Source organism: Coffea arabica, chromosome 1c (assembly GCF_036785885.1).
Source record: "Coffea arabica cultivar ET-39 chromosome 1c, Coffea Arabica ET-39 HiFi, whole genome shotgun sequence".
Lineage (NCBI taxonomy): Eukaryota > Viridiplantae > Streptophyta > Magnoliopsida > Gentianales > Rubiaceae > Coffea > Coffea arabica.
Genome location: NC_092310.1, coordinates 55,159,413 through 55,182,103, shown reverse-complemented (window position 1 = coordinate 55,182,103; position 22,691 = coordinate 55,159,413). Strand labels below are relative to the sequence as shown.

General features: G+C 36.3%; 2 protein-coding genes across 2 annotated transcripts; both read right to left on the bottom strand.

Moving 5' to 3' along the window:
• Positions 1–5,733: 5,733 nt before the first annotated feature.
• Positions 5,734–8,878, bottom strand: LOC113730624 (zinc finger CCCH domain-containing protein 66-like). Its single transcript, XM_072079350.1, has 2 exons — positions 8,610–8,878; positions 5,734–8,153 (listed from the first exon to the last, which is right to left on the bottom strand). Exon 2 carries the CDS (start codon positions 8,126–8,128, stop codon positions 6,029–6,031), a length of 2,100 nt encoding a protein of 699 aa, XP_071935451.1. The 5' UTR covers positions 8,129–8,153; positions 8,610–8,878; the 3' UTR covers positions 5,734–6,028.
• Positions 8,879–11,271: 2,393 nt separating this feature from the next.
• LOC113742881 (protein SMAX1-LIKE 6-like) lies at positions 11,272–16,713 on the bottom strand. The gene is made up of 3 exons (XM_072079344.1): positions 15,282–16,713; positions 13,429–13,675; positions 11,272–13,308 (listed from the first exon to the last, which is right to left on the bottom strand). Exons 1-3 carry the CDS (start codon positions 16,493–16,495, stop codon positions 11,446–11,448), a joined length of 3,324 nt encoding a protein of 1,107 aa, XP_071935445.1. The 5' UTR covers positions 16,496–16,713; the 3' UTR covers positions 11,272–11,445.
• Between the last annotated feature and the right edge of the window lie 5,978 nt (positions 16,714–22,691).

Genomic DNA, 22,691 nt, shown 5'->3' with positions numbered 1-22,691 from the left:
TTTTTTAGTATATATATTATATATAAAATGTCTACTGTGTAAACCATTACAAAATCTAGATTGCATAATATATTACACGGGATAGTACTCCTAGTTTCATGTACCACGTAGAATGTAAGTAATAGCTAGAGATCTCAGATCACTTCTTGTTCTCAGATATTTGAGTTCTTTCTTTTGTAAAAAATAATAGCCTAGTTCATAATACTACTACTACTTCTAATTTCTCGTTTCCCTTCTATTTGAGAAAAGATTGTTTGAAGATGTGAGATAAAATAATGGTTAAAAAGATAAAATTAAAAAAAAAATTGATTGAAAATTGTATTTGCGATTCAAGTAAAATATTATTTGAAATAATATTTAGAATAATTTGTTTCTTTTCCTTCAAGAGCCTCAAGAAACAAATTGATGAGATTTGCTCTGTAGAATCACACCGTCAAGTAATTTTACCCCTTTTCGTGTGATTAAGGAACGAAAAATGGTTGGGCCCATATCCAGGAAAAGAGCAGCGGAGACGGCATGGACAGCTTACGCTTTTTAGCTGCTTGTATTTTGATTACAACGGCCCAATAACTACGGCCTGGACAAATATTCTCCCCTTGTACCAATGAGAGAGACGGACGTTTTGATGTTGTGACAAGCTGGGATTAAGGAACTGCTAACTTTAATTTTAGGGATTGGTAATTGGTTATTATTCCTCCCCATTTTGATGCCTCTCTATAAATCTAAAATAGCAAGAAAAAAGACAATTACTTTGCCTACTCTGCTTGTCAAACTCACGCACTTGTAATCGTTTGTACTATATTAACAACGAAGATGTACACACATACTCCATTCAAATGTACACAATTGTTAAGAAAATAAAAAAAAGTTACATATATTTTTTTAATTTTTTTACATATGAGGATGTGGTTTCACACACACACACACAGATATTTATATATATATATATATCACACAAATGATCAATATGGTCAACTTGTTTGTTTGATCAATGATGTCACTTATTCGTCAAAAACAAAACATACTCGTTGAATAAATGGTGAAGATGATCAACTTAGAGACGTGATTGCTTTTGAAATTGGCCCTTCCTAGTGCCGAAAATAATAATGCTTTGGTCAAACAACTGCATCACTCAATTAATAAGAATAAAACTTTAGGACTAAATTGCCTAAAAATAGACTCAATTTTACGTTCTTTTTTTTTTTTTGCGTATTCTTAATTATTAGAGAAAGAGATAACCATTTCCTTTTCTTTTTATGTTTTGGAACCGTTTACTTTTTATTTGTGGGAAGGAATAGTCAGATAATCTGGGTTTGTGTCAGTAATTTTTCCTTTGATTTTTGGCAATAAGCAAGATTCTTAAAGTAAAGGGTAATATACCAAAAAAATTCCCTGTGAATTGACAAATGTTCAATTTAACTCCCTCTGATTAGGAAATTTGTACTATAACTCCTTATAGTTTCGACTAAATTGAAAATTGGACAGAAAGCATTCAATCTTTTGATTATATATGAAATGTCAATATTGCCTCTACCATACATGAGATGTTTTCAATTCAATTTTCAATTTAGTCGAAACTGCAGGGAGTTATAGTGTAGTTTTTCAAACTAATGGGAGTTAAATTGAATATTGGATAACTCATAGGGAGTTCATTTATGTAGGGGCAATATTGACATTTCACGTATAACCGTTAGATTGGATGTTTTCCATCCAATTTTTAATTTAATTGAAATTACAAAGAGCTATACTGTAGATTTCCAAATCAGATGGAGTTAAATTAAACATTTAACAAACTATAAGGAGTTTTTTTTTTTATATTTTACCCTTAAATAAATAGAGGCGGTCAACAACATTTCTGGCCGCCCCATGCGCATTATCTGTTTTACAAGTTACAGTTGAGATGGGCACATGAAATCAAAGAGATCGGAAAGGCAGAAAGTTAAAGAAAAAGCTACTACTCCATAAAACTTGAGAAAGTGTTCAGATGTTATCTGGCTACCATGCATGGTTGTACTCGTGGAGTTGAACTTGTCAAGTTCTTCCCTGAAAATGCCACTGCCCTTGAGGGAAAAAAAAATATATTTATAGTCGTATTCAGTCACCCCAAAATTCTTGGGAAATGGAGGATGAACAAACTACAAAAGAATATGCCAGGCAACAACTTGAAAAAAGAGGGTTTAGTTGTTTCAAGGGATGTGGAACTCAAGGTACTTTAGCTCCAATACCATCATGCAACTTCTCTTCGTTTTGTGATTTCTGTGGACTTATCTATATAGTATTTTTTTTTTTTTTTTTAGTTTGTTTGGATAGGCTACATACATGGTGCTTCAAATTTTTTTTTTTTTTTTGTCAAACACATGGTGCTTCAATTAGTAGTATTATTTTAGGGATTGGTTACTGATTACTATTTGTTTGTGTTCAGTTCCTGTGGGAGAAAATCTAAAACTCATTAAAGCAGTTTGTTTAAAGTCCACCATTAACCAAGTGCATGCAATGCAAAGCTGTGCGTCCCACAAGCCCACGGCCTCAAATTGCCTCAATTTCTCATTCATTTCTGGCGGTCCTACCCACTCATTCATAATCTTTTGGGTAAAAAACAAAAAAGCCCCTTGTGATAAACCTAATACACATAAAAGCCTCCCATGGTTTCAAAATATACAACACGACCCCTCATGCTTTGAACTAAATTGTAAAGGTGACAAAATCCGTTAAACTTAACGGAAATGGTCAAATGACCAAAATACCCTGATATAATTAAACAAAAGACAGCTCAAAAAAATCATTTATTTTATTTTCTAAGTAGAGAGAATTGAGAGTTAAGGGGTAGAATAGGTATATTTGATAAAAATTAGGTATAAAATTTGTTTTTTTAGGTTCCAATAAGTCATTTCCGTTAAGTTTAACGGATTCTGTCATCTTTACAATTTAATTCAAAACATGAGGTGTCGTGTTGTATATTTTGAAACCATGGGAGGCTTTTCTGTGTATTAGATTTATCACAAGGGGCTTTTTTGTTTTTTACCCTAATCTTTTCAAGAACTTGTACTAGGGGTGTGAATCGAAATCGAAATCGAAATTTTGAAATCGAAATTTTTCAGAATTTTGGGATTAGAATTTTCGACCGATTTTGATTTCGAATTCACCAATTCCGAATTCAAATTCGTTCCGAATTCAATTCGAAATTCGGTAAATTCTGATTTCACCGAATTCATGAATATAAAAATTATTATTATATAAATATTATATTACATATATATAAAAAATATTATATATATATATGTGTGTGTGTGTGTGTGTGAAAACGAAATTAAAATCAAAATAGAAATTCCGATTTTACTGAATTCATGAATATAAAAATTATTATTATAATATAAATGTTATATTATTATATATATATATATGAAAAACATATTTGAAATCGAAATAGGAATTCCGATTTTCGATTTCGATTTTGATTTCAAATTGTAAATTCGAAATCGGAATTTTCGATTTGAAAAATCTCGTTACCGAATTCGACCCGAATTTGACCAATTCGAAATCGAAATCCCGATTTTCATTCCAAATTATCGAATTCTAATTTCCGAATTCAATTCGAATTCGATCAATAAATCAGGCAAATGTGTTGGGTTGAGAAAGAATGATCAGAGGAGACATATTAATGATGTGGTGGTGTAACATGGCAGAAAGTCCCACGGTTCAATTCAATTGGACTTCACACAAGAAGGGGTTCCGGTGAATTTGAAGCCAACAAAAAGAACTAATTTTTCTTTTTTTTTAATCTTTGTGTATAGAAAACATCTCTAGTAGAGTAATACATCCTCCGGTAGAAATCTAGAATCCAATTGGGAATGTTACATTGGTAATTGGCCATCGTCGTCCCTGCCCATCTATATAATGGAGTATTGACTTATCCGTCCAACATTCAACGTTCAAGATTTAAAAAATTTGTAAAGAAAATTCCAAGAAGTGCAGCCATGCTATTATTGGCTTATCCGTCCAACATTGACTAAATCGCGTGCTAAGAGGACAATAATCTGTTTCAACTTTCGAGCCCAGGCACCAAATTTTCATGAAATAGCGATGGCCCACCAAAGCGAGCAAGCTGAGGCTGTGTTTTAAAACTCCGGTCCCTTAAAAATCGGATAAGTAAAAATCCGGTCAAATGCGATCAACACCCAGGTTTGATCGAAAAAAGTCGGATTTTTCGATTCAAACAATTTTTTTTAAAAAAACTTAAACTTTGTTAATATTATGTTTTGACCCTTAGATTGTTAAAAATTATTGACATATCTCAAATGTTTCATACTTTATCAATATTTTCTTAAAGTTTGGTATTGTTTTTCAATTAAATCCATAATTTTAATTCTAAACTTGTTAATGCTTATTAAATTATATAAATTGTTACTTGATTGTTCTAATTTCTTTGTATTTTCTTGTTAAATATATTTAAAACATCAAATATATATGAATATACTTTTATTAATATTAACATGTTATTAGGTATTTTACATATAATATTTTAATTTTTAAATAATTTTTATTTATGACGTCATTCGGTTCAACCCCTATTGAATCCAGTTGACCCCATTGACCCCTGACCCCTGAATTTGATCGAGTCGATATCCGGTCCGATTCTGAAAACATAGGCAAGCTCTGTATATACAAAAGTTTCCCCTTTTTTTTTTCCCTCTGTTTGTGTGGTGCTCTCTACATATACAAAATTTCTCTGGTACTAAACAAAAGATGTCCTCAGTTTCAAATAGGCAACTATCAAATGTGTGCAAGGCCGGCAAAGTTTACTAGCTGTCGCTTTAGATTGAGTTCAGAAATGCTCTCCAATCGGCAACTGAAGTTCTTTTGTATCCTTGCAGCTCTATAATCCAACAAGTTATGTGGCCAATTGAATTGACCGAGGAAAGACAATTTACAACTGTTGCAAACCAATTGAGCAAAATTTGTTACTTCTTATTTCTCCTACAATTCTGAAAGCAACCTCCTTCTATCCGGCAAAGGAAATTTCCAGTGGCCGATTGAATGACGATCAGCATCAGGAAGATAGAATACTTGAGAAATTGTCCATTAGTAGCAGTATTCTCTATATCTAGATGATAGGTTCGTGTCATGCCTTTTTGCTTTTTCTTCGTAGAAGGTGCGAGAGAATAGGACTGGCAATATTCATACGGCAGAGGAGAGTTGATCCCTAACAAAGAATAAGGTAATGAAAGGAACCCCCTTAGTGCTCATCTCATTTCCAACTAAAAGACAAGAAACTTCAGCTCTCGCCGTTTTTGAATTGCAGGACCAATTACCACCATTTTCAAAAGGTAAAGAGAGAGGAAGTGGAATGAAACAGCCACGCATGAGATACCTTGAATCGTCACAAGGATCCATGAATGTGTAATCATATGTCCAAAATTCATGATGGCAGCTGTAGTCATTTTATCTTCATTGGATCAGCCAAGGAAATTTCGGACAAATTGAATGGGAATATGTATTTCACAGAAGGGCTGGATCATCATCGCCTTTATCTATTAGACAGGTAAAACAATTATGACTTCATCACGGGGACATTAGAAACAACTAAAAAGGACAGGCAGAGAATCTTCCTGGGCTGAAGTAACTGAAGGAACAGGTCCTACAGCAACCAAATGGAACATACTAGTGACGTTCGATAACATTCTGACAAGTTTCTTGCAACAACTTCTGGTGAATTGGGATAGTTGCGAAAGAACATAAACGCATAAAAAGTGGGGGGACTTGTCCCCTTCAATTTGCTTTAAGGTGGTACAAGATTGAGAACGATATGACATAAATTTTAAGTATTCGAAGGAAATCTAAACGATAACTAACGAATGGACAAAAATCTATGGAAAAGGCAGAATGCTTCTCTCTGCCCTTTTATCTTTCCTCAATTTCTTTCCTCTGAATCCATTCACCTACATATGGTGAACAAAAATGTCAATCAAAAAATGACAATAGAATTTGTTTATGGTCGAACTGACAAAGAATATGGTTGTCAAGACTAGTTTCAAGCCAAAATCTGCTCCTGCTCCATGTATAATTGATCTACCCAAGATGGATGCATCTCAGACCCTCCACTGTTTAAAAGGTATTGCTGATGATCCTTGCCGTGGAATTCAGCTTGCCCAGGCGTTACAGAAGGGCCATCCTTCACCGAAGGCTCAACCCAAGACGCGTCCGGCTTATTAGCAGCTGTTGACCTAGAGGCTGCAGTTGACACAAAATTGCCGCCACTATTCCTGAACCCAAAAGAAGCAGATTTCCTTAACTTGTTAATCTCTTCTCTCTGGATACCCCAGTCCAATTTTCCATCAGGGGAGCTCCAGTCTGAAAAGGGTGACAGCATCATGGATGCAGAAGAAATGGGTGAAGAAATCCCAGAGTGACGGTTTACTGCACTACGATCAATGAAACTCTGGCTCCGCTTTGCAAACGCAGCAGACCGCGGATTCAGAACTGTAGCCGTAGACCCAGATGGATCCATTCCAAATGCAGATGATGTCCTAATTGAGGATGACGCGAGGTTAGATGGGTAGCTTGATCGAAGCTGCTGATTCATATTTTGCCGCATCTGATGAGCCGTTGGAGAAAGCAGCTGATTTAAACCAGCATCTGTGGATAGCCCCTGCAACTGAGACAAAATTGTGGAATCAAGACTTCCAAAAACATCATCAAGATTAGTGGGTTTCAAGCCACCATGCCTAATCCCATCACTATTTTGCTCGACAGAGGAAGCAGCAAACGCTCCAGGTGTGCCTAATCCATGGTTCCGGCTAGATGGCGAAGAAAGGCTAGACAAGTCATCCAACAACTGCTGGCGCCACTGACGATTACCATCTAGACCAAGTAGTTCAGCATCGAAATCAATATCTCTAGCATTTATGGCAGCTTTCAACCTGCTGCCGGGCAACTGCAGGGTTGGAGGTGCAAGGGTGGGCTGGTTTGGCCACATAGATCCACCAATAGGGGAAGAGGCTCCAGAAGGAGTCATCGGCGGTGTTGAGGTTGGAGGCATCATGATAGAAGGAGAACCAAGGGCGAGTGGGCTGATTGATGCAATATCAAACGTCGAAGCGCTGGAAGAGAATGATCTAGGGGAAGGCACTGCTGAACCAGTGGAAGCATACAGGGGTCGTAACTCTTCAGGTTTGTGGGCAAAGAAACATACCCTTCTTGTACAATTAGTCTCGTCCTTGCACAGACGAGTACGATATTGGGCAGGGTGAAGCCAGCACTCAAAAATTCCATGTGCATATTCACATGCGTCTCCCCTCTGGCATGTAGCCTTGCGAAAATCAGGGCAAGGAACACAGCTGTAATGATACTTTCTTGGATCACGCCGCCTAGCATTTTCACCAGGGTGAACAAAGGGACATTCAGTCCAGTCGTGCGAGTAGGCCCTCGAGCAAGGCTTGATCTTAAATGTATACATCCTAAACTCATCCGTCCCGTATATACCATTCTTTATGTCAGGAAGAGAGGGATCAACAGGATACTCTTTCTTCTCCATTCCATCTTTAGAGGGCAAAGGTGGGGACACCCGCCCATCTTCTCGTTCAGTGGGTCGATCATCTGATTCTGAGGCTCCTTCGGTATAATTTCCGCCATTCAATATCACCTCCAGAGCCTTACTCCTCAAATTAAAGGAAGAATTCTGAAATGGAGCAATCAAGTCGACAGGCCGCTTTCCATTAGCATCAACAGAATTTACATCAGCAGAAGCATCAATCAAAAGCCTGACAATCTCAAGTGAAGCAGCAGAACCACCCGCAGCAGCGCAATGGAGGGCAGTAGCACCATCAGAACCACAAGTTTTGTTGACATCAATCCCACCTTTTTCCAGGATGTAATTGACAACCCTTTTGCTGCCAAACATAGAAGCGATCATGAGAGGTGTCCTCTCCTCGAGCCCCATCTCCTTTGAACCAATTCTTCGACCATACCACACAGCCAACTCATCAATACCATGTCCCTCCCTTTCCACAGCAACCATAAAGGCAGAAAGATCATCAGATGCTGAGAACTCGAGCAACTCTGAAGAACTAGAGGCAAAATCCCCCATGGCCAAATCAAGAGCACAATCTTTCCTCTTGGAACCGTTGCACATGTTTATATTCAACTCTGTCCTCTCTCTGCAAAATAGTCAGAGAGCAAAATTAGCCACACAAACTTCAAATTTTTCAGCACAAAGGCAATCAAAACACAGAAAAAAAAAAAGGTATAAAGCTGTTCCTTCAATATGGTAAATTATCCCCTATTAGATCATTAAAAGATCAAATTAAACCGAGAAAAAAAATTATGCATCCAAATCACTTCAAAGGGGCGATTATAGCATTTCTAAGTAACAAAGCTGCAATCTTTATACCCCAGAAGCCTAGCTTTATAGAACATAAGCAAAAATTAATGTGCAAAATTGGCCTACACAACATCAACGAAATGCAAAAAATGATATAACTATCACTTTACAACCAAAATCCCAGAAAGAGGAAACCAAAACAAATCAAGTGAAAATTTTCATGCGTGTAAACTGTAAGCCATGATACAAACTAGAAAGTACACATAGAAAAGAGCAGAGCAAGAGAAGATACCTCAAACTTTGCAGAGAGAAAAGAAAATTTCTGAAAACCCAGTTTTCCCTTAGAAGAGAAAATGAGAAGAAAAACCACTACAACTTGATCTTTGCTATTAACGCAGGCAGCCCAGCAGCCCCTCTTTAACTACACAGCATTGAGAGGGAAAGCTAGAGAGAGAAGGAATGGCCTAAAATAATTAATAAAATAAATAAGGAATAGAAAATATTTGAGAGAGAGAGAGAAGGAGAGAGAAAAGACTTTTCTTTCCATTGTTTTTCGTATGTCTCCCCTTTCGTCTTTTTGTTTTGGAGTCAAAAAGACGAGCCTACCAAATGTAGTACCGGTACTATTAACCTTCCATTTCGTTTCCAATCAACCTAATCCAGTTAACACCACCTCCGATTTTCCGGAAATGAAATGCACATTCAAATGCGATGAAATGCAAATTTGAACGCATATTTTCACTTTGGGGCCCTTACGTTTTAAATCCTCTCTTAATTAGTCTCTTAAGTTTTCCTTATAACATTCTTACTTCTGCACGTTGCTATTTGTATTTGCGACTTTATAGACAAAAGTGATATTTTTTTTTTTTAATGACTCCAACGAATCTACTATTCAAGGAATTTTTTTAAAAATTTTCTTCTTTGTTTTAAATTATTTTTAGTTGGATTAGTCCTAAATATCATATATTAAGATGACCTTAAACTTTCAATATTGATTATTAGTCTCTTATCTTTTTAAAGTTTATTAGTTGAGAACATTGAAATAATAAATATTTGACTCACATTATAAAGAATGAAATGTTTATAAGTGAATAAAAATTAGTTAAAAAATTAATTGAAACAAGTACAATGGATATAACCATTGAGATTGGTTCAGTGGTTACAAAAAGACTCTTAGAGATTCATTTTCACAGGTTTAATATTCAAATCTTATATTTGATAGATAAGGGTGAAAAATGTACAGGAAGGGATGGGAGGTGGAAAAAATTGTTATCGATAAACCATTGTGAGTTATAGTATTTATAAAAACAGTGTGATTGTAAATGGTACAATTTTTTTTTTTTTTTAAGTACAATGGATATGGAACTAAATATGTGATAATTTAAAGGGATGATCTCAAACTAGTCCAAAACTTAAGGACCACAGTTGCAATTTTCTCCCTCACATTTATAGTTCCGCGGGACATTATGGGGACTACCCGTCTTTGTGGTGCTTGAGTGCCATGTGTAATTATCACTCTTAATAAAATAAAATAAAAAAACCGGCCGGATTGGGACCCCTTTTGGAGTCATGCGTTGTGTGTTCGTACTCGACTTGCATTCAATGACGTGGACGTACCTGTTAGAATTTTAGCTCAATCCCTCTAGGCTTACATGTGATCTCGCTGGACTTACGGTACACTTCCCTGACGTGGAGAGCATTTATTTGTCTGTCTTCGATGATTTCACCGCGCTCAGTTACTTTAAGAACAAGTCATCCGCTTTTCAAAAATAGTAATGCTCAATTCGACAGCGTTGAAGCCATCGACAAGTTGTATCGTATGACTTGTCTCCAGTTTAGTACGTGACATCCGGCGGTCACACCCGTCTAGAAAGTCTCGTTCTCTCTGATTTTTTTTTTGGTATTTCTTTTTTTCTAGTAAATTATTTTCCGGGTACCTTCGTGTTCCTTTTTCTTTAAAAAAAAATTAAGAGGATATTTTGTATAACTTTAAATATATAAGTTACGTCAAAATAATTGTATCAGTCACAAGAAATACTTTAGTTGACAATCTGACCTATCTAGAACCAATTAAATCATGGGATTTTATGAATATTTAATCCCTTCTAATCCTTCCCTTTTTTAGAATGCCAAATTTTCAAAATTATGGAGGCAACTGTATGGTCCATATGGGTGCGATGGCGGTTCAATTCTCATATGATTCGACGGTGGTTTAGTCTCTTTGATTTATTTGGGTCACTCCCTTAAATATATGTTAGAGTAGGAGTAGGAGTAGATGGTTTGATAATTGATAAAATAAAATTTAAAAAAAAAAAAAAAGCAACAATGGAAGAAACTCCAAGAAACAAAGAAGCCTGGTCAATGGCAACATTCTAAGAATACTGGGCTGGCCCAATTAGACTTAGATCACTTGCTTGTCAATTATCAACAATAAGCTGACTGGGCCGTCCAGAAATATTGGCCCCGTTTGACAATTGAGTTTTTTTAGTATTTATCTGAAATTTTACTATAATTTGCTGTAAAAATTTTTAAAACTTATAAATTTTTAAACATTTTGAAGTGTATAATTAAAAATTTTTGAGAAATCTTTTGAATTTACTATAACTAAAATTTTTAAAAAATTTATGACAAATAAACTTCGTAAAAAACTCGTCCGTCAAACATGCCCAGTCATGCCGCTACTCTCGAAATGGAAAGTCTCGACGATATCTGACAACCGATTGTGGGGCAGGGCAAAACAAGATGCTGGTTCCATAGAGTTGACTCTGCAGAAAAAGCAAGAAGCCCACGCATTGTTGCCTTGTAATTATTATACTCTACACAAAAGCATTGGGAACGCCACATATAAATGATATGGATAGATTCTGTTGCTAGAAAGGTCTGCGAAAAACATGGGAGTTCCGTGGCTGGCAAGGACAAGAAGGTCAGAAAAAGCTATCTCAAGAAAAATCACATTCATAAATGGAGTAAAATTTTCTATTGATTAGCTATCCAATTATACACTAATCAACAAAAGTGGACTCAGAAAATTACATCGCACCTCCGAAAACAAGGCCAGGATACTAATTACATAACCATTCATATACATTCATCAATTACATGCAAACCTACCCAATCAAGGGAAAAGATCAACTTATAGTTAGTCTCGAGGGAAGCCGGATTAAAGCACTATGGTCTTCCACAAGGAGATCTTCACAAGCAATTAACTTCATCACATTTACAGCAACAGGGGTACGGGTGCACCTTTGTAAGGCTTCCGTAAAGCTCGTACAGAGAACTCCTTCAATCCAATCCTCCACAGCTTTCTTTCTCTCTGATAACCAAGCAGCTGCAAGTATCTGCACCACTATTTCTGACTCAATCTCCAGGCGAAAGTTAGATCCAACTATCTTCTGGAATCCTAGGCTGATTTCCTTCAAAACTTTCTGAGCAAGAGCATCAAAATCGAAAGGCTTGAAGGCCACATTTTCATCCATTTGGTCCAAGAAATCTTCCAACCACCCCTTTGTATTCTCAGAGCCAGAGTCATAGTCACTGCTATTACAATCATTGTCTTGTTCCATCTCCTCCACAGGCATATTTAAATCAAAAGACGACCTTGTAGCTTCGGGCTTGCGTTTTGGTACTGGCAGCATCCTGTTTTCAGCAGATTCAAGATCATCAATCAACTTTCTTTTACCTGCAGATAGAGAGGCTGATTGTTTTTTTGAAGTGATCATTAAATTTGTACTTTTAACTCTGACCACATCTGCAGAATCACATCCAACTGAAATTTGCATTTGCACGTCTTTGGCTGCCAGAATTCTTTCTTCTGAGAACTCAGTGGATGTCTGCCCAGAGAGGAAGCCATCACAGCCTTTTGAAACCCTTGAAGTAAACACAAAAATCATATTGTTCAAACTGATTTCTCTCCCATGGGAGTTTGGAAACTTGTTAGTTCTGATAGCTTGAGACAAACTGTTCTGAAGAAGGAAATCAGCCTTATCTATGTTCTCCAAGAGCACGACTGAATGAGACTTCTTGCTCAGCTCCTCGGCAATGTAGTCAACCATGGTCTTTCCCCTAAAGTTTAGCTCACAACCTTTCAGATCTTCACGGTCAAAAATAGTGTTTGAGCGTCTAACTTTATCTATGAAGCAAAGGTCAACTTGAAACAAGCTTTCTCTGCGGCCAAAAATTGCCTCAGCAAGTGCAGCAGCAATTCTTCTCTTTCCCACCTTGTCTGGTCCAAGAAAGCTGAGCCAAATATTTCCTTTGTTCGAACCAAGTCTTTTTCCATGCCCATTTCTGCAAGAAGCCACAGTTTGGTGAATGGCATAAACAGCCTTATCTTGCCAACCAACTTTTTCAGAAAGAACCCTCCAAATGTTCTTGAAATCATTTCCATCTGATGGAGGCACAGAGCAGGGAGAAGATTGGGCAACATGATTCGAGGTGTTCTCACTAGATGTATTAGCAGAAACTGAACCTGAATTGTCAAGGCAATCTTTATACTCTTGAAATATTGGTTTAGTAGGCTCTTCCAAAGCAGATGTGTAAAGGGTTCCAAGCCCCAAATCTGTTGTAACAGAGGTTATAGACGATGATGTTGTTTGATCCAGGGCAATGCCTAAATTGTGGAAAGTACTATATGGGTTTAAAAAATTTCCCGTCTTCAATCCCTGCGCTGGTGATTCTGCTGGGGAATCAGCAAAAGCATCATGAGGAATTTGCTTTACAATGTTCAATTTTGGCAGGGAGGTGGGTTGCAAGTCCAAGGGCATGCAAGAATTTGGTTTTGCAGGTTTTCTCTCATCAAGCAGTGAATCTGTAATACTGCTCTCACTCCTAGCAGAAACAAACTGAAGGGTATCAGCTTTTGGAACTTGCGACCTGGCCTCTGAAATATTTTGCTGGAATGACATTGTCTGATGAAGATGCTTGCATATATCATTCCACTTTTTTTCGAGGGCCAATAGCTTGGCATTCAAATCTGTTCTATCATCTTTGGCCTGCACTGAAATAACAGGAACATGTTTATGAAAATATTCAACTGACGAACTATTTGAATTGCAAACTTTTGTAGCTTTTCCCAAGCTGAATTAAGAGGAGGATTTGAAGGAGCATCACACCTCTTCTACACCCAATCTCTTGTTTTTGTCACGCTCCATAATCTGCAGCCAAGGAGATAGATTTGCTGAGCATTGATCAGCAACTGAAATAGCGGATCCTCCTTTCTGTATGACAGATGCTTCTACTTCACACTTTTGATTGCATACGTTGCACCGACCCATGGGTTGATTCTTGATACTCCATGGATTTTCATAATCAGATGGTGTAGAGAAAAAGCCACCAAATGGGACAAATGACCCCATCAAGCTGCAAGTATGTGAGCACCCAACTGTCAGATCGAATGAAGATAAGTCAGAAGCCAAGATGAATATATTACCGCAAGCATTTTTTCTTTTCTTTTTCTTTCTCCTCACGTTTCTTTCTTAATTGAAGTTAGTTGCAAAATTTAAGTGGTCTGCCATCCATAAACTAAACTCATTTAATAAGAATGAATAAAAGATTGGCAAGGAAACCAACAAGGTCTGAGAATCTCAGCAGAGGCTGCATAAGAAATTGCAATAAGGGATCACTTTTGAGCTTGACCAATGACCCATAGAAGAAAGAAAATCACCATTACTAAACCCCGCCACCTAGCTTCACAGCTAAATAAGTTCTGACAACAATAGAAAGATCAAAAAAAACTTGTAAAATTCTTTCTTAGTTCAAAGCACTTTTAGGAACAACACCTACTTATGATAGCAATCTGTCAGGACAATCTAAACCTTGGTTAGCCCTTTTACCATCTAGATGATTATTGAAAATATCAAGCACATCGAGGGTGGGTTTCACATGAACTCTTGCATTTTACAGTGTGGAAATTTTACACATTCAACAGAGGGTATAGATAACAAAAACCAGAAGGAGAGGATTCATTGGAGTTCAATACTATCAGCTGCTTCAAAAGTTGGACATGCACCTCTGCATGAATGTAAGTTCTGTGATACATGTACTTTTTACTTGAGAAATCTCAAACTCCTCTTCTTACTCCAACTAGAACTGCAACTTTATCTTTATTGAGATACCTCACTTTCTTACCTACATTGCTGACTTTTATTGGATTTTTAGATATTTGACCTATCAAATACTAGAAATACATTTAAGAATCATCTCAAATTACTTTTCTCTCCATGTTTGAATTCTAAAGATAGGCAATAAATTCAAAATTCCCAAAAATGGAAAGAAAAAACCACAACAAAAGCATTAACACTTTACAGCAATGATAGATCAAGACATGTACTTCTATATTTAGATCCTCCCACCCTATTTTGTTCAATTCAAAAGTAAGGATATTAATACCATACGCTAGAAATCGTAAATCACAACATAAGATCCAGTTTTCAATCAAAGGATTCATTATCAAGGATCCAAGTAGCTACCTTCAACCTGCAATTAAACAGACTACTCCGCTTGTTAATTTGAAAAAGTTGCAACATAAAAGAATGATATGGCATGGTAGCAAACAAATGTTCTACATGGAAAAGAAAAGGGGCAAAACTTGAAGAAATTTTGTTGATTAAAATATGTAGTCCTTTGTACAGATTAATAATCCCTATAATCGACAAACAACCGTACATGCTATCTGTGATGACAAATCCATTCGACAAAGTAACAAACAAATGCCACCCTGAAAGGTAATATTGTTCCAGCTATATAGTACTGCAGATTGCTTACAGCGCACCGATTTCTTTAATCAACCCTCTTCTACCATCCAATTGTGTATACTCATATTAAAATACTATGCAGCTAATAAACTAATCAAACAATTTGCAGCCTTATCCCATTCAAATATAACACGATAACACATCCTGCATAACAAGACATGGGAAACAGAAAAGTTTAGAACAAAACCAAAACACGAGGACTGAACACTAACCCGGGTCTGGAGTAGACTCCTCCCACCAGAGGTTTGGATGAAGTAATAGGCACCAAATGCAAATCCCAATCTTTCTCAATTGATGGAAACCGACCTAAAAGCTTCATATAAGTATCATAACTAGCCGCACATCCGATTAACCATAACTTCCCACAGTGAACCTCCACCAATCTACTTAATTGAGAAACGACGTAGTTCACTGCCTCCCCAGATTCCTCATCGCCCACAAAAGCCTTCAACTCACCATAGCTAACAAGTAAACCATTTCCTTTATTAGCCTTAACTAAATCATCGACTTCCTTAAACTTAAACCTCATCATTTCCTCATTCCCACCCGCCTGCAAAAACTCGGATATCTCCTTTTCCAAACAAACGACACCTAACCCATCAATTTCTCTCCCCAAGATTCCAACTTTACCTTTGTTGACAACATCTGTGAAATCATGAAGCGCACCATCAGCACAAACCCCAACCAATAACGGATTTTTCCCAGTCTTTTTCACAAGAACCTCACCAATCCTCCGAGAATTCTCATCCAAACTATCACTTGCCAGAGCCCCAGAAAAAGGGAAGCTAAACCCACGTTTACTTAGCTCTAAATCACTCAAATTACACAAGAAAAGAGGTGGGCACCGAGCTTTCGAGTACCTCGAAACATTGGGGGGATTTAAAATTGCCATCTTTATATCGAAGCTCCGAAAGCCGGCCTCCCCAAAAACCTTGCTGACAATGGGGTCATCAAGAATTGACAGTATAAAATGCTTTAGTTCCACTTTGACGGTCGAAATCGAGGGTGGAGATGACGAGCTAGTGTTACTACAATTAATAATATTATTCTGGTGCTGCAACTGCTGATAAAGGTGAAAAGTTTCGGGGTGTCTTCTTTGATTGGCTTGGGATCTTTTGATGGCGGTCATTAGCGAGTTGGATATCGGCGGCTCGTCTTGAGGTTTAGTCGTGGGCACCCGGTCGAGGGAAACGCCGACGGAGAGCTCCAGAGCTCGGAACTGCAATCGTGGGGAGTAGGCGCTGCTCCTGGCGCGTGCACAGGCCTCGCGGAGGGTGGAGGACGGGAGAGCTAAAAGTGCTGAGACGGCGTGTAGTGAAGTCGTCTGCGCGTGGCTCCGCCGCCTCGCCACGGTGACAGCATCGTCCAGTGCACGCGCTGCCTCCTCCGTCAAGCATTGCCTCGCTGTGCCGACCGGCGTTGGCATCACCCGCCAAAGCTGCTATTACTAGTTAACAAAATCCCAACAGAAAAAGGAAGGAAAAAACAAAACAAAAATATGGGTCGTGAGATTTGTTTTTTTTTTTAAAAAAAATCCCCGATTTTTTAATGAGGGAAACTGGGGAGGAAAATAAACAAATTGGCAAGAGTGTAAAATTCAGAGGAATTCCAATTATTTATTGGTGCCCCAGGAGAGGTGATTGGGGGGGGGGGGGGGGGGGGGGGGGGGGGGGGGGGGGGGGAGCTTTTAGCTGATTTGAGAGACTTTGTTGTGGTGGCGTTGTTGGATGGAGGGGCCCAAGATTGCGAGGAGTGGACAAACACATGGAGAGAGTATAGATTCTGTTAAAACTTTTTTTTTTTTTTTTTTTGCCCTTTCTGAAAAGATCAGAAAGATCTTCTTTTCAGACATACTACTAAAATTCCAGTAGTACTATTATGGTCATGTAACCTTTTTCTGCTAGATGGAAATTGGGGCCGATCAAAAATTTAATAATTGCAGCAGACACCTCACCGCGGCCTGATCATCATCAACATCCCAATTTGTGAATGGCGAAGCTGTTTTCACCAATACATACATATATACACATATATGCGTGTGTATGTGGGTTGGGGAGCATTAATTGGTGAGGAGAGGAGGAGGAGGAGGTACAGTCTGTCTGCATAGATATGGGCGGGCATTATATTACTCCCTCCGTCCCATTTTAATAATCTGTTTCTTTTTTTTCATACAGTTTAAGAAAAAATAGTTAATTTTGTTGGAAAAGTAAATTTAGATTGTTACTTTTCTAAAATATCCTCACATTAAATATGATATAACTTTATGAAAACTTGATTTGATGGTAAAAAGAGAATCAACTCTCATTAAATGGGGTAGATTATAGTAACAACTACTTATATTGAATAATGGTATTTTAGAAAAATTAAAATACAACCATTCTTCAATTGGAAAGTGGACTATAATTTGAGACAGATGAAAAAAGAATACAGGACTATTAAAGTGGAAGAATACAGGACTATCAAAGTGGAACGGACGGAGTATATTATAATATTAAATATGGTCACGAAAGGTTTTTTTTTTTTTTTTTTTTTGAGAGAATGGTGATGAAAGGTTGAGTAGATGATTTAACGTGATGCGAAATTTGTAATGTTGACTGTTGTAAAGGTAAAACTAATGTTTCAAATTGACCTGTTTATACGACTCATATTAATGTCAATCATTTCACACACAGATGTATGTACTGATTATTATTAAATAAATTGTGGTGGAAGTGAATTTGAAGGTTGTATGTAATGTAACTACTACTACTAGTACTACCCTGTCTCTATTTGTTGGAATGTTGAGCAAATTCTACCTGGAGTTCCGTTGTACAATTATTCATGGCAGTTATTAGTGATTGTTTAATTCATTGTATTAAAGACAGCTTGTGACGATTTAAGGTTAGAAGTGATAAACTAACTAGGATACTGCTCTCCAGCCAACTAAGCCCCCCTTCCCCCCCCCCCCCCCCCACACAAAAAAAAAAAAAAGAAAGTAAAAACCAGAAAGAAAGAAACGAAAGGAAGTGTGTGACAGAGAAAGGACGAGATGCCGTGTCCACTGAATAATCACCCAAATGAGGGCCAAATCCACAATAAGCGTTGCGGTCAGTGTCAAGCTTTTTAAGTCGTAAAAGAGAGCTTTCTAAGGTGATAGGAGAGAGAGAGAGAGGAGAGGGTCAATTCAAAGCACAATTTGCTAAAAGATTGCATCTGATAAGGTGGCAAGGATGGGAGGGAGAATTATTAAGCAGTTTTCCACATTCTCCACCACACGCATGTGGCATATATCTTCCCTCTTCCCCATCAGCCCATCAGCTTTTGTATTGCTGATTCAATTAGTATAAACGTACTAGTAGTATTTATTCTTCTCTTCACCTTGAAATTTTGGTAAGATTCCCACTTGTAGGGTCTAGGGCTGCAAACGAGCCGAGCCGAGTCGACCTTTGATCTAATCGAGCCGAGTCTCGACTAAATTTTACCGAACTCGAGCTCGACCAGCCGGCAAATTTCGAGCTCAAGCTCGAAAAAAAATAAAAAATAAATATTTTATTAAAAAATAAATAAATAAAATAATATTTTTTTCTTAATAAATAATAAAATATTAAGGACATATACGTAATTTTACTATGAAAATAAAAAATAAAAAATATATATAATATACGTAATTTTATTATTAAATAAAAATAAAAATAAAAAAATATATATATATATACCCAAGCTCGCGAGCCGGCTCGCGAGCTAACGAGCTTAATATTCTGAGCTCGAGCTCGAGCTCGACTCGAGTTCGATTAACATCGAGCTCGACTCGAGCTCGAGCTCGACTCGAGTTCGATTAACATCGAGCTCGACTCGAGCTTGACTCGAGCGGCTCGCGAGCGGTTCGATTCGTTTGCAGCCCTAGTAGGGTCTCATGATCGATCTCCTTTAGGCCAGCCAGGGTTTTTTTTTTTTTGTTTTTTGTTTTAACGAGTGCTCAATGTATAATCTCTTTAATGCCCTTAAATTCTACTAAATCTATTACATATAACAATTAGTACTATCTTTTTTTTTGTATTTATACACTTTTTTCTAATTAATAACCTTACCTTTTAAAAAAAATCTGACACTCGAAATATATTTTAACGACTATCCAATGGACGCAGGCCTATATTTTATTATTATTTTCTCGCTTCTCCTAATTCATGCATACACATACGCAGGTCTAGTCATTTTCCTATTGATATTAACATGGGAAATTATTAAGATAGATGAATGAGATGTTCAATTTTTTTTATTTTTATTTTTTTTAGTGGTTGCATGCGCTAACACCAAACCTGTCCGAAGATACCGACCGGGGAGTTTGTAGTTTGTACTCGTTAATCGTTATAGTGTCAATCCTTGTCTAATAAATGTATGACACTAGAAAGTCATCTTTTTCGCATGCTACCCCGCATTGTTTTTAACCCATTAAAAGCCGCGGGGGGAAATCATAGTCAGGGTTGTTTAACGGGTTAACTCATGCAAACACTTGTGTTAATATACGGATTAAATTGCATCAAATTATTATCCTTGTCTTGTTTCATTTATTGGCTTACCTTTGGACATGGAATAACTATTTTTACTTACAACGATTATTCCACTCGTTTTAGCTCTATTGGGATTGCTTTTTTTTTTTTTTTTTTTTGCGGGAGATAGTAGTAGGAAAATATTATTACCATAGCACTTTGTTGAGAAATTCATCTATATGTATTATTTGGACGGTACTTGGAAAAATATTTTAAAATATGTTTTAATTATTTTTACCTCAAATTTATCGTATCATTAGCAAAAATGTTTGTAAAAAATATAATCCAAATTGCCAATTTGGAAACTTAATTTATTTAAAGAATCTTTTGAAACAATGTCTAAAAATAAGAGGGTATTTCAAAAGAGACCGACGTGTCAGCATCAAACAATGAGGATAAAGTTAATTATTATATTTCCTGATTCGTTGCTAAGATACAAATTCATGATATTATTAGATAAACCTTGACAATTACCTTATTTTCAAAAGAATCCACGGAGTATTTTAGTAGTTTACAAGGGAAGAATACTACTACTAGTTTGTCGTGCGTTGGTGATCATGGCCCCTTTTGTTATTGGTTAGGACGATCCATCCGCCTCCTCTCTCTCCATGCGCCCCCCTGCCTCTCCCTGTCAGCGTTCAATTATTCTCTTGAAAGACCACGTCAAATTTGCAATTGCGACGACAAATGGAGGGAAGTCACAGGAGCTGCAAGTAGCACGGATGACTGCCCTTTCTTTCCTTCTCGAAGCGGCATAAAGGCGTGATTGTGACCTCTCCATTTGTCTGGTCCCCTTCGCCTTTTCTTTGATATCTTCTCCTTTTTCTTCCACTTAAATATTTGTAAAACGTTGAGGCTGAGAAAAGTAACTATCAAAAATTTTTTAATACAAAAAACGTATATTATATCTGTGAAATTTTCAAAAAACGTATTTATGATATAATAATAATTATTTTTTTTTTTTTTACATACAAACATATCCAAACAAGTCCTGCAATTTAACATCTTTCTTTTCCTTTTCGAAAGTGATAGAAAGAGTCACTTTCAAGTGGGCAGAGGGTGCTTAATTATGCAAAGTTCTTTTTATTGGATATGATATGGCTAAAACTCCGCAATTGACCCAATTTATGTGGTATATATTCTTTCGAGATTTGGAGATCGCGTCCTTGAGCGGCCCATTTTATCGTCATCCACGCGACCACGGTACAGGTTTATCATAACTTCTCTCACAGACGAAGAAAATGACCAATGCAAGTTAAGCTGAGGTTGTACCGTAATTTCTGTTCCCCGACTATCTGTCTCCACACACACCAAAAATTTCACGTTTTCATGTTTATATATGTATCCTTTATTAGAAAAAATATAAAGTTAAGCATGGTAACGAAAAGGCGCACCTTTTTTTTTTTTTCGTATTTCATTGGTTTTAGAGAGACCATTATTTATTTACTGTTAAGATTCACAAGGTAGCAAATGTTAAGTGACGTTGAAAACATAAAAACTTTTTTGAATTGTAACGATTTGATACATGTAAAGTAAAAAATGAATTCATAAAAAATATAGAAATTTTTTGGTCACAAATGACTTTCCAAACAAGGTTAGGAGCTAGCCCTCGAGCGCAGATTGGCTGGCTATGGAATAACCCAAGTCGTGTGGTTGATTCTGACTCTCTTACTGTCTCGTATATCCTTGAGGGACGGGGTGTACGGGGCAGAAAAATTAGTCTGACAAAAGAGTTGGGACACTCTCTGTGTTGATAAAAAAAAAAAAAAGAGGTTTGAAGCTCCTGCTCTTTATTAACTCAATAAAACATCTATATCTATATAAATTTGAGAAGGGATTTTTAGCAACAAGCCTCCACGAATTTTTCCACTATCAATTCCATTTTTCTAGCATTTCACATTTAATTTAATTTATAAAATATATTCCTCTCAACTTCCATATCTACTCTTCACATTTGAAATTGTTGGTTACTTTTTAAAATCTTTTCATTTCAAATTGTTGGTTAATATGCATATTATCCTATTTGAACTTCAACCCATCACGTTTCCGATTGTCTTGCGTTATTTATGATTCTACAACAATTAAAACTTCTATAAGACCATAAGAAGAGATAACAAATATAACATCTTTTCATGCTTTCTTATTAATTTAAATAAGTAAGATTATTTACACTCCATTTTTGTTATTCACACTTCAATAATCATTTTGGTTATATAATTTTCATTAATTAGACTAAATGATAAAACAAATAGTGGAATTGCAAATAATAAAAAATGAAGTGCAAATAATATTTTCTTAAGTAGGAAGTGGCTTCCATGCCTTTCTAATTTAAAAAAATAGTGACTCCATTATATAGGAATTTGGTTTGAAATTTATTAGTGGGAGGGTAAACAAAAAGAAAGTATTGCCAAACTTAGTCAAAGTAAAAAAGTAAATGACAATATTTTATCTTTTAACTTAGTAATCCTAAGTAAAAGGGCAAAATTAAATTAAAAAATATTCATGAAATAATGTTGTGGATTTAAAAAATCAAGAATGATACTATTCATGAAATCCAAATTATGAAATCATTAAATAAAAAATAAAGTACTACTAGCCTTTTAACGTGATTTTTTTTAAATATTCATTTTTGATAAAAAAAATTAATGATAATAACAACATCACTTCGACCAAAATTTTTTTAAAAAGTAGCATTATAGTTTAAAAGAAATATATAGAACATTCAACCCTAAAATACTACTTAATTTGTATATATCTGGCCCAAATTTGACATTAGATTTGAATAAGAGTGCAAAACCAAAACACTAAGGATAACTTTTGGTACCATTAATTATTTATGTATTCTTATTGCTGTCTTCATATGTAAATATGTATTTGCTATGTTAAATATATATATATTGATTGTAGTACTTGAGGATATTATAGAATTATCAAATTTTCATTCCCATTTTTAGATACTAATAATTGCAACCATTGTAATCAATTTTCAATTTTAGATTTTCATTATGATAGGTAAAGTTAAATATATTGGGTTGCAGGGATATGAATTTAGAGGTTAGGTATAGGGGGAGGATGGAGGGAAGAAAATGTTAAGAA